The sequence below is a fragment of the Motacilla alba genome, chromosome 3 (genome assembly GCF_015832195.1).
Source record: "Motacilla alba alba isolate MOTALB_02 chromosome 3, Motacilla_alba_V1.0_pri, whole genome shotgun sequence".
In the NCBI taxonomy this organism is placed as follows: domain Eukaryota; kingdom Metazoa; phylum Chordata; class Aves; order Passeriformes; family Motacillidae; genus Motacilla; species Motacilla alba.
The window spans coordinates 70,530,858-70,544,248 of record NC_052018.1 but is presented as its reverse complement, the minus strand read 5'-3'; the positions used below and the strand labels follow the sequence as shown (position 1 = coordinate 70,544,248).

The 13,391-nt window shown below is 40.0% G+C and overlaps 1 protein-coding gene across 2 annotated transcripts in view; it reads right to left on the bottom strand.

Moving 5' to 3' along the window:
- Positions 1 to 13,391, bottom strand: part of PCNX2 (pecanex 2) — a 154,662-nt gene that overhangs the window by 88,544 nt on the left and 52,727 nt on the right. For both annotated transcript variants that reach the window (XM_038130803.1, XM_038130805.1), the window contains 2 exons: positions 3,093 to 3,202; positions 820 to 916 (listed from right to left, as the gene is read on the bottom strand). In XM_038130803.1, the coding sequence (XP_037986731.1) occupies positions 820 to 916; positions 3,093 to 3,202 (207 nt within the window). The remainder of the gene's footprint in view (positions 1 to 819; positions 917 to 3,092; positions 3,203 to 13,391) is intronic.

The following is a 13,391-nucleotide window of genomic DNA, read 5'->3' as shown; positions in this document are numbered from 1 at the left end:
ATCAACCTCCCCTGGGTAACAGCAAACTTTTTTTTAATATAAAAAGACACAAAAAGGAAGATGGGTCACTTCACGATGTTTATGCTGAAGTGAGAAATAAGCTGACACAAACTTAGAGCTTCCTGCCAGACAGTAGTAAATAAACAGCCTGCCAAGCAAAGAAGAGATGATGAGATGGCAATGCTTGGCACCAGGCATGTACCTCCCTCTCCCATACTATCCCAGTTTCATGTGCTTCTTCCACCTCTAGGTGCCAAGTCTGACAGTGTGCTCCACTTGGCTCGGCTGGGGTGGACGGCACACAGTCAAGAGTATATCCTGGCACAGAAAAGGCATTCCTGAAAAACAGGTAGCCCTAGCCATAGAAAAATAAAGAATAAGGGCTCTTTTAAACACATGTAATTCTGAGGACCAAATCCTGCTCCTCTGCAGCACACAGAGTGTCTGGCAGGACTGCTCACCTTTTTTGAATGCTCGTTGAACAATCTGGCCTACCTTGGACACACCAGATTGCCAGGCTGCAACTCTGTGCTCAGAACCTGCATTAGTTCTCTGTGTTCTAGGATGAGAGATGCACCACTCCCCAAGCTCTAAGAATGCACTTCCCATGGACTATATTAAAGAATCAATGTGGCAGAGCCCTTCAGAAAGGAAAATGGCGTGTATCCCCCTTCTCACTGCTGGCCTCACCGTAAAGATCAACTATCTGTGCTTTTAGTTATTTAAATTGCTAAATGACAATATTTACAAGGTTCCTCAGCGGGCAAAATGGATGAGAGAGCTTTTAAGTAATGAAAGTAATGAAAGAAAAAGCCTTACCACTGATTCTCTCATTTTTTCTGGGAGTGGATCTTCTGATGAATCTTCAAATCGTTGGCGTAGATAGTGAGGGATATATTTACACTGAATAAGTGACCTGTTTTAAAAAAAATTCCCAGTTAGGATACTTTGGAACATGTGCAACAGATATGAATATTCTTGAAGGACAGAGGAGGAAGAATAGCCTCAGATTTCCTTCTTCATGTATACATTGGCATTCCTATTTCTGTACAGCTGGAGATTGACACAAACCAGCTCTACCTGTGATCAGGGCAGAAATTCCTCATCAGAATCCTCAGGAGTCTCAGCAGCCCAATCAATGTGACTCAGACATTTAGAGGAATGAGCAGAGAGGGTACTGTTCCATTTATGACTCTTAGTTCTGTTTCAGCTAAGCTGAAACCAATATGAGAGCTCTTTAGACCCACGTTAAAATGGCTAAGGAAGCCAATTCTGTACAAACTGTATATTACTTCTCTCTTCTAGATTTATGTGCTACCTCCTCATCCATCTTGAATTTTATGCCATAGGCCATACCTTAAATACTTTTTCCAATCTCCTTAACTTATTTAAAAGAAGTTCAGAGCTGTTTAGAGAAAAAAATCTTAAATCTCTTTTTTAAGGATGATGCATCTTTACAATTGCACAATAAACATTTGATGTTGTTGTACATGTATTCTTAATTTTTAGATTTTTAGGAACCATTTCAGTTGCTGAAGATTTCATTGCAAATGTTATGAAATTGCTAGCTAGATTTACAAGTTAAAATGCATTTAATAGTTTAAGATTATTTCCTTAAAACAAAAGTTCCAAGGAAGAAAAGTTTCTGTTTTATTAAAGAGGTTCATGAACTGATGTGTCCTTTCTGGGAAGTGGAAGAAAAGCATACATTTAAATTACTCCAAAATTGAAAGAACTCACAATTTCATGCTGATTTGCAATTTATCTGTGTATATTTTTACTCCAAGGCTAAGAACTCTCCCTAATACATAGCTTTACTTACTTCCATACATAATTTCCATACTGTAATGACCAAAAACTACACATCATCCACACAAAGCTTAATCAAGGTCTACCTAACATCCATGTCACACTCAGTAGGCTGTGGGTAAAGTTCATGGCAAGACATCCAGGCAGTTCTTGCTGCTCTGCAATATCAGAACCCAGCAATGTATAAATGTCAGATTCCCTCGATTTTTTGGACAGTAAAGAATTTCTTGACTCTTCAGTAAGATTTACTGGGATGACAATTTCCTACTAGTGCTCTATATCTTTTCCTTCCTCATCAGTGTTGTTCTGCTTTTTCCAAGTTTCTCTACTAAAATAGAATCCTGAACGGCCTAAAAAGCTCTCCACTTCCCCCTTCTCTCTTCTGCATTGCAGAATTGTGCATCATGAGCCTTGAGCCTCACCTCATGAATCAAAGGAGAGAACCTCTCTCTGTGAGAGACCCTCTCACAGGCCCTCTGCATTCTCCTAGGTTAAAACTGTACTGTCTGTGAAGCAGAATTCCAAATGGCATGGTGATACTGGTGGCACAAAACCCATTTGCTTGCTTAGCCTCACAGCCATAGATGTAATTGCCCAGCTGCTTGCTGACCCCCACAGCCCTTATAACAGCCATATATCACAGTTTCCTCACTGAGAAATTCACATTTGCTGCCCCTGAGCTACGGATCTATTGGGTCTCTCTCTCACACATCACCCCAACATGAAGATCACAATGTTGGGGCTTCTCCCCTTAATCTCCTTTGTTTGCAGTGTCAGCTCTTAGCATACACTTCCTCTCCTCAGTTACCTCTAGCAGCCTGTGTCAGAGAACAAAAGGAAGAATGGAACCTCAAATTGAGAGGCGTAGCCTACTGAAGTAATCCTCAGCACGAGCTGGATTTCAGCCACCTTCCCAGCACATTAAATGTTCCTTCTACTGCTCCCAGTGCTAACCAATGCACATTCTGAAACTCCAGTCGCCTGAACTCCCCTCAACTAAATCACTGTCCTGCAACCTGGCAAGAACACAACCTCCTAGAGGGGAAAAATCTCCTTCAGAGATTTTGGATAGTGCTGCTTAAAGAACATCAGCCCTGCTGGTGATCTGACTGCAGCACTTCATTCATATACAGAACTGATACCAACCAAGCAGACATGGTGAGGAATTTCACCTCACCACAGTACTTTTGGGAAGCAACCCCTGTGGTTCTGAAACCCAGGCATCACTCTGGCTGTGTGCTGTAAAGGGTAATCAGCAAAAAAAACATTTACAGGCAACTTACATCAGCACAGATGGGTCGCTGCTTTGTCTGCTGAGGTGATAAGAAAGTGCAACTAGCAGACCACAGAAAGCAGAGAACAGTGCTGGAATGTGCTGTGCATCCCAGGGCTCCTGAGAGGATGACAGAAAGCAAAGTTAGGAATGCAGAACTTAAAAAGCCAAAAGAAGTAGGTTAAGCCATACATCATACATGCAATGTTACATGCACAACGTCTACATTTGTACACCATCTACTACAGACTGAAAATCCTTTTTCATATCAAAGTTTATTACTGTGAAAAAACCTTGCAATTAAAGGCATGTTTTGTGGTCGTATTGTGCAACTCCCCTATAATCAGCAATTAGGTAGGAAACCACATGAAAGGCAGGTTTTCTTTCCATTTCAATGACACGTTAGAGGAAAATTCTCATTAAAATGAGATCCTAGTGAAATCAACTGCAGTGCATGTATCAACTACAGTGCATGTATCTACACACGAAATTGATACGCTGTTACTTGACCTGTAGCCAGACTGCACGGAACAAATGACATTATCACCTAGATCAGGCACTGGGGTTTCTTTCAGACATCTTTCTGCTGCCTTGTGCATTCCACCCAGGCCCTGCCTGGATGCTAACACAGCGTGGAGGGAGAACACTTGCCACCATGTGTGACATCCCCGAGGAGGGAAACAAGAGACAGACAATTGGCACACCTGCCAGCACACTCTGGATATAACTGAGATGAAAAACTCTCTCCAGGTGACTCTAACAGCTAAAACTGGCTAGAAAGAGTAAGAGAAAGAATATAAACCATAAGGGATACTCATCAAGATTATCTGTGACATCCTCAGGTACAAATTAGGGATCCTAAGACATACTTGTGAATCCTATTTGTGAAGAAAACAAATTTAATCTGTGAAGGACAAAGAAACTTGGAACAAATCCATAGCCATTTCACTTACTAATTGTATTCCTTGCCTCCACATAACTTCTACCTGATCAACCAAATGTGAACTCCCCAGATCCTGGCACCAGAGCACTTTCTGAACAGGTTTTGAGAAGCAATGCTTGCAGGATCTGTGAAACTTCAGGCTAATGCAAGCAAGACCTCTGCACGGTTATCTCTTGCTTTAAAAACTTTACAGTTAGTACAGCACCAGTACTTTCAGAGGATGAAGTAGGTTTATTAGCCTTATTTTGCTCAGTTATATGCATGATTTCTTAGCATGTTAGGAAACACTCCATTTCTTTCAGGTGCAATGAGTACCTAAGACAAACTAATTCTAAGTGTCAAACATCTAACCCACTGCAGCATGGAATTTTGCAATTTAACTCTGAAAATCTTGTCATGCTAAGAGTAGTATCAAAACAGTGAAATTTTAATTCCAAGAATCATCTTCCCCTCATCATACTACTGAAAATCACAAACATAAAAGACAAAAGAGCCTGGTTCTATCAAACAATCCCACCCAAAACAGTAACTACAAACAAAAGAGAGATTCACATGCTATTACTGAAAGAATCCAGCACCATTTATTAGGCAATTTAAACTTTACCATACAATCCTACTCTTCATTTCACTGTTCCCAGTTCTGGGGCCAAATATATTTTTCAGCTAGCTTTTCCCATGTTTAGTCTCCTGTCACATTCAATTAATATTCTTCAAAACACTGAAGAAATGGCTGAATCACAGACTATCCAAACATCCTCTGCATTTTCAGGGCAACACAACTGTGTACAGATTCCCCCAGCAGCTTCTAGTGCACGACTGCCCCTTTGCACTGCAACTTCTTTTGAAAGCAAAATACTACCAAGAGTTGAGCAATATTCCTGATACTGAGATTTATCAGAAGCCAGTTTGAAAAATCACTCCACCATCTTTCTACTACAAAGCTGTACACAGCTGAATCCCCACATTAATGTTTCAGGAATTCTATTTCCATATTTTCTGTATATTACACATAGCTTCTGCATTTGTCTGGTCTGTGCTCCATTTCCAAACTGTCACTGTTCCCTCAAAACTCAGACATCAGGGAGCCAGGAAAGCAGGTAGGACAGACATCAATATTCACTATGTGCCTAGAGAACAGGATTTTCTAGAAAAATGCTACACAGTGTTGTAGAAAAGATGAGAATGAACAAAGGTGTCATTTCTCCAGTATCAGTGTGATGTGCCCTCTTCCATTTTGTCATTTTCCTCCCCCACAAATGATGCCTGGTAGCTTTAAATTTTAAAAAATGAAAAAAAAATATCTAGTTGATAATTGAACAATGATTCTTCTCAGTGGGAAAACAGGACTGACAGGTTTTACTCTTGGAAACTGGTATTATCTGTCATATGAGACAGGGACTTTCACTTCCTAGTTTACCTCATTGGGTTGAGGTGACATGTAGTGCTTTCACATATGGTTTTGGCTTCTATGCAGACACTCACGTAGTCATTTTTAAAACAAGTGAAACAGACTTACAGGGTTAAGGACGGTTACAACAGACCAGTGGTGGGAGTGGAGTGATCCATTCCAACCACAGAATTGCCTAACCCAAAAACAATCCACTAGAAGGGGAGATAAAGGTGTCTTTGAACTTAGGAGCCTTTTAGCACTGCTAGAGGTGGGAAGGCAAATGTATTTTTAAAAAGCAGTGCTAGTAGTTTTCTCTCCTACATTATTTATCCTTTTTACTTCTTTCTTCTCCTAAAAAACCCGCATGTAACACACTTATCTTTCAAAGGTATGCTCAAATAAATCATATGTTCTACTCCAGAGACAAAAAGTGCTCTGAACAGAGAACCAAGTATGCTAAATAGAAATTCTCGTTACTTTTTTTGTTGTTTTCTTTTTTTTTTTTATTTCAGAGTATTCCTCTCAACTCAACAGTGACTTTGCAGATTGCTGCAGTGACAGCATCACTGAAGGTGAAGGCATTGGCATAGTGTCTGGGCTTTCAAACATGGAGACAGACTCCAGCTGGTCTTCACACACCTGATTTTCCACTCTCAGGATTTCATCACTATTTACAGAGTCAAAGAATGGCTTGGGCTGGAACAAACCTTTAAAAGTCACAGAGAGCCTTGTGCAATTCAATCAAACTTTCTTGGCTCATTCTCCTCACCCTTACACTGCTGCTTCATCATGGATCTGTGCCATTGCTCACATATCAAGCAATAAGTGGGAAGGGCTAATAGCCAACCATTGCACACATGTGATGGTAAAGATGGAAATAAATACTATCATCCTATTTCTGAAGATCTAAAACACTGACTTTCTGAAAGAGATCATAAAAGGGAACCCTCTTCCCCCCCCCCATATGAGAAAATAGTAAGAACTTGTTCTCTACAAGGCTAACTATAAGCTTAACACCATATTACCACAGATACTCCTTTTCAGTAAACACTAACAACCAAAAGATGTGAATTACTGAGCCACATGTTACACAGAATTAAGACAAGTTCTAGGAAGAGATGCCCACCAGCCTTATCTTCCCATCATACATGTAAAACCAAGCATTACTTTCCTAGATGATCTCCAAAAACATGACAAGTTACCAGAATACAGGTATCACTGCCCACTCCAAGTAACACTGGCCCTCTTTCTCTGCAATTGCTGCTATCTTGGACTGTATTTTCACTGCTGAAATTTAGAATCCATAAAGACTGGACTGATGCAGGGATGTCCATGTGTGTCCACACACAGTACTTTACACAACAGATCCCAGTCTGTGACTGAAATGCCTTGGCTAAAAAGCAAGATGAGCAGCAGCTTCAGGCAGGAAGTATGGATACTCATGTTTCACATAATGGTGAGTTTATCCTAAAGAAATAGTGCAGATTTCTACATTCCTGTACAGTGACATACAGAGAGCACAACCCTGGGCCATGGTGGATTCTACAGGCATAATTCCTCTTTTCTATCTGGAAAATAAGTTATTATACATAGAAAACTAAGACCATAACTATTGAAGTTCTGTCTACAGGGCAAGACTTGACTAGGGCTGCAAATTTCACTTACTGAAAGCACGGTATCTAGGAATACTCTCCAAAATTAACACCTCTAACAGCTCTTGCTTGAACCTCAGGGGTTTCTAAACTAGAAAACAAAAAGCTTCCAAAAGAACTGAGAGTATTCTATGCAGCAGAAATAAAGCTGTCCAATAATATTATACTTCTATTTTTGGTCACTTACATATACAGGAATTCTGTCTATACACATGAGCCCATTCACTGCTGTCTAGAAATGGATTTGGGCAGCCTTAGCAGACTGAAGGAGATGTATTCTTGCAACTCTTTCCCACCATAAACCCCTAAGACAAATATTTCCAAATTATTAGTACACAGATGAAGACTGCATCACTGAAGATGGGAAGAAAGGAGCACTGTTATTCTGATTAATGAGTTTCAAACTCATAAACAAACCAACCTACATCAATGTGAGCTGAGAACAGTTTAAAATCCACACAGGATTTTTAGTAACTGTCCATTGAAGCAATAAATAAGCCAACAGAAAGTACTTTCTTCAGGTATGAGGTAACGGAAACTATGTAACTTTTATTTCAAAAAAATATACATTTACACAGAGCTGGAAAAAGCTGGTGTGCCACATATGAATACATTCACATCAGTTTAATTTTTCTGACCCAAGTCCAAAAATCTGATTTTTTTTTTCCAGACTGATTAGGATAAACTGCAAGTTCCATACAAAGGAAATAGAAAAAAAAAAAAAAGAAAAGAAACAAAATTATCTGGATGACAAGTACCTAACTGGTTCTGGATACATTTCAAATCTAAACTAACTGATATGAACAGAAGGCAGAAGACAAGGACTGACTGATTCCAGAAACATTCAGAGATGTGCTCTTCTGCCCCGTGGCAAACCCTGGAACACTGGAATGCTAAAGACTGATATCAGGATGGCTAAATTCCAGACCAAATATTTGTAAAAAAAGTGACAGGGCACACCTGACTTTTTAAAAAATATCTCTTAAATATTTGGGCACAGACCACAAAACAGATGGAGCAGGAGACAAAAATTAGTACATCATGAAATTCTAGTCAAGTGAAAAAGATGGCACAGAAATTCCCATGTCTCCAATCTGATGGATGTAATATCTGAAAAGTAAAAACACCTCCTCCTGGAAAAAGAGAAAACCCTTTTGTATATCAAAGCTAAGGTAGCTATTAGAGCTGCCAATTTCTGTTCAAGATTACAGGACTGAAGATGAGATCAAAAATAAAGCCTGGCTGAAGTGAACTCAGGTAATGTTAAACTAAGCTCAGTTACCCAAGAGCTTAAAAAAAAGTAGTGAGCTGAAAAATTGCTGGTATTGGATGTAAGAATCCAAGGAATGAACAAAAGAGCTGATAAAACCATGCTTAGGATTTAGAGCTTTGTATTACGCAGAAGTAAATGAAAGTTCATAGAGGACCTGGAAAGAACTGGATAAGGAGTGATGATATCATTAAATAGAGGTCTGGGAGATAAAGAAATTTCAAAGCAAGCAGGAGAAACTCAGGTTTTTGCACTTCAGAATCTATGACATTTACCTACGTACTTGCCTGAAACCAGGTTTACAGTATTGATATATGCAAGGATGGATAAGCAGCTGGTATCCTATCGCTCATGATCCAAATGTGTCATGGGGTAAGGTTTACGAAGAGATGCTCTACAGCACCTCAAAGCTGTAACCAAATCACCTTTGCATCACTGGGATAGCACAACAGAAATCTATCCATGTGACTGCACCACAGGGAACAACTTCTGCACCAGCCAGGGCAGACAGACTTGTAAACCTGTTCCACTCACAGTACGCTGCTTCCACTGACAGCAGTGATAAATATATCCTGCCCATCAGTCCTCAAGGCCTCAAATACAGACAGAGACCAGCTATTTTGTGCTCATGGTTTTTATGAAGAAATTATCTGTTCTAATTTCAGATGCATTACTCTGTACTTCCTACTGTGAACAATTTTGGGCTTTTTTTTATGTGACAGCTTTACAGAAAATGGAAACTGATCATCCCAGCAGTAGCACCATGAGAGGAGGTCCTGACAAGCTGCAGACCCACAGCTCCTCCACACCAATATCAAGCAAGGGCAAAGCTGCTCAGGAGCACTATGAAGAAGGGAGCCATTGCCTGGCCACAGCAGCTTCCCAGTCACCTCTGAAGAATAGTTCCTTCTTCTCCTCCAAGTGTCCAAGTCACACAGCGCACACACAGGTATCATCATCTGGCAAAAAGCTTGTGTCCGACCTGGTGACAGTCTGTCCTTTATTTTAGTTGTGTGAAAGTGCACATTTGGCCGCATGAAAAACACCCCAGGTCTGCCAGGTGAGCAGTGTCAGCCACTCCCCAGAACATGTCATATGCTTCTGATCAAGGCCTGTGATGGGACATGACAGCAGCCTGACACCTGACCCAACCCGCACCCTCACCGCTCACACGAGACTACAGATCTGTCCATCCTCTTGTAGGTGCTATGTGCATTTTAGCCATGAGAGAGAAATATTTCTGGTCATGTGATGGCAAAGGCACTGCAAGGTCACTCAGAAAGAGTGACAGGGTCAGATGAACCTGTCAGACGTGCCAAGCCCTGTCTGCAGGTCACAGGATGAACTCTCAACTGAGAATACTGTATAATAGTTTTCCTCAGGCAACTTACCTGAATGAAAATCCATGAGAATTATTAAGTTAAACTGGTAAGTTAAACTTATATTAAATGATATGTCTATACCACAGCTGCTTTTTCATACAAGCTCTCAGTTGGTCTCATACAACATAATTCAACAGCAAAATCAGTTGGGACAAAGCACAGGACTTCAGCACAGGCCTGTTAGTCTCAGTTTTCAGTGCTTATATTCACATGCTGAAAGGTACCTTGAGTACTTACACTGTTCTGTGGACATACCCCAAACAATTCCTACTTCCTAATTTTCTAAAACTGAAGTTCTAGAGCAAACAATTAATCACTGTGAATTTGCTATTCAAAATTAATTTCAAAATCTGAGCACAACTAAATCAAACTATTGTATGTATATATAGCTTATGCTCTAAAAAAGAACAAGAAAAACTCACTTAAGAACACAGGTTAATTATAAAATTAAAATTGGTTTTATTTTAATAAAAAAAAAGGAACTAATAGGGTAAATTAATTATTCTTCCAATTAACTTCTTCAGGAGTAATATATTTCCTTTCAGAATAATTAATGTACACAGACAAAGCAGGTTAGACTATTTCACCCTGCAAGAATATAACTAGAACACAAGAACCACTTAAGGAAGGAGAGAATCAAGCCTGATACCACTGGAATGTTCTTCAGGCTGGGCATTTGATGTGAGCAATTGTTTACCAGGAAATAGCAAAAAATCACTACAAGATTCGTTCTCCTCTGCAATTTATTTCAGGAAATAGAACTCTGGTAGTTACACCTGCTGAGCCATAAGATGTTCTGCCAATAAATAGAGTTGACATTTGAGGATGCTACATTTCAGCCAAAACAACACGCTTTGCAACCCAGAAGTCCTCTGCCAAATAGAATCTATCATGTTTCCTTCCCTGAAAAATTTTGATTATGGTGACTTTTTTTTTTACCTCCATAAATATTGAAAATTTTGCTCTGTTGGTTTTGGCAGACTGATCAAAATTAACAGAGTAAGGTAAGAATAAAAAATAAATAGTAGCTATGAAGCGCAAGTATGGAAGAGACGTTCCTTCTAGCTCAAAGAAAACCATATTACCACTGTTGTGCAAACACCCCAGTGAAACATACTACAGCATTTGCTCAGTTTTGAGTTAAACTCTACAATTTCTAGCACACCAAAAGTTAAAATCTTCACTTGATTAGGATTATAAATGGCTGCTCACTACTTATCAAAACAGCTTGAGTTACTTGCAGGGGTATTAGACCACCTTTCACAGTAGGCCCTATTCAGGATCAGATCAAGCCCATTCCTACTCTTCCTCCATCAACCAAATAATCATTCTCTTGCAACATTACAGAAATCAGCTCAAAATAAAAATCTCTGGACCTGACTGAAGAACAAGGAGGTTCAACACAAGTGCTTATTTCATAACTTCTAGGAGAAAAAAATGTATGAAATTTCAAGCACCCCAGTAGACTGAGATTATGAGCTGAAGCAAGAGGAATCATCTTTACATGCTTTAAATTAACCTTCTCAGAAGTGCCTTTACTGGAACAGCACCATTAAAATTCAAATTAACTCTAACTTCTATGTCAACAGAAAGTCTGAACTTAATATTAGTAATTTACAACAGATATCTTGTAAATCTTTCACAGCACTCAGCTTCAGGGTAGCATTAAAAACATATTTTTAAGCAGTTTGAAGCCTAATCCACAAGGAGATTGCTTATCTACAAAGCCACCTGCATGCTGTAATTTAAAGTATTATGCTGAGAAAAGAGTATGTAGACTATTTTAAGTGGCTTTTTTCCCCTACTGTTTACAAAAAACATTTTTGAAGTATCCATAACACAACTTCCCTACCCTCAACAAGTGAATCACCATCTGCTAATCTTAGGAAGAAGAAAAAAAAAAAAAAGAAAAGAAAATCATTCCCCAGGTATTAGCCTGTTTGACAGTAGCTTAACTCCTGCCTTCCATGTAGCTCCTTTCATTTTTATAATTGCTTCTCATCCCAGTTACCCATTTTCTCTCTCTCTTCATCCTTAAGAACAGCCTCCTTCTCCATCCCAGCTGCCAGTTTCCAAATTGTTAATATAGCCAGAAAACAGTAGTTCTGGGGACTGGCTACTTTTACAGGAAACTGCACAAGCAGCAGTTAAACTTTGTAGGATCAATCACACAGCTGGGTCAGCTCTAACCAATACAACTGCCAAAGTGGGCGAGCCAGGTGACAGGAGATTCCCTGGGAGAACACCACACATTCAAAGACATTTAATTTCAAGTGTCTTAACACAGCAGCTGAGTTGCTGTAATTTATTTTCTAAGGACTCAAGCCGCCAAACGTGTTTAACACATTTTACCTTACTGTTGGGAGTGATCAAGAACACACAGCCAGCTCTGATCATCTGCAGGTAACCATTAAGGCATTATAATTGTCCTTCTTCGATTTAAGGCTACTATTGAAAATTTCAAGTGAAAAACTGTTGAAAGCCACTATAGAAATGCTGATGCTCCTAAAAGAATTCCCTTAAAGGAACAACCGACTGCTCCTCTCATCTGTGTAAATTGCCAGCCTGGGTGCTGACATGATAGAACCTTGGCAGCTGCAGAACCTCATACTGGGTTCTCTGTGTGTGCTGTGCATGTGCCACCACAAAGCTTCCTCTGACATGTGCCCACAAGATGTCAAGGGCAGCCTGTGAACCACAGCACATCCTGCTGCACCCCTGCATGGACACTGACAGCATCCAGCTCTCAATGAAACGCTGCCAAAAGGCTGGCCCCTTATAGGATAAATTTTCTTACAAGTCTAACACGAAATTCTGGTCTTGCTGTGTTCACTGGGAATTTTACAGCTGACTTGAAGGCAGACAAAATTTCATGGCCATTTTTAAATGTCCCATGCAGAGGACATAGGCACATTAAAATTAAAAAAAATAATAATAAAAAGCTTTCGATTGAATATTGCCCAAAACTAGGCACCACTGGTAAGGAAATCAGTCCTACGCCAGCACAGAAAGCTGTGGCACACCTGCATCCTGAGCACCATATACAACTGACTCTCCATATCTGAACTTAACAGCAGAGCAAGGGAAGGCACAGAGTAGGGTAACTTAGCTACCTCTGAGAAAGCAGTTGCTTTACAGGGAGACATGAGAAAGGCTAGGACTCTTCAGTTTAAAGAGATGGCTGAGGGGGATATATCTGATGCCTGCAAAACTGTAAAGGCAGCAGATGAAAAGAATGCAGACCAGGTTTTCCACAAATCCTACAATACCAGGCATCAGGAAGACCTGGCGAAATTAGCAGATCAGCTTAAAACCAATGAAGGACAGCATTGCTTTGCACAGAGCGCAGTGAATGCCTAGAATTTGCTGGCACAAAGCTGTGGAGTCAGAGAGGACCAGCACATTCAGGAAGGGACTTGACAAATTCACAGACAAGTCCACAGACACCAAAATATGTAAGCACGCTCTCCAACATCCCTAGCGTTACAATGATGGGATATTAGGGAAAAAAATGGCAAACCCAGTCATCTGGCTAGAATTAAATTCCTAAATTGCATTTCCCTGTGGATGCAGACACATTACTTACTTAGGTGGTCCACTGGTTGCTCAACATTAAAGTTCTTAGGCATATTGTTATGAAGCAACAGCAAAAACCTTACTAGGAATTATGAG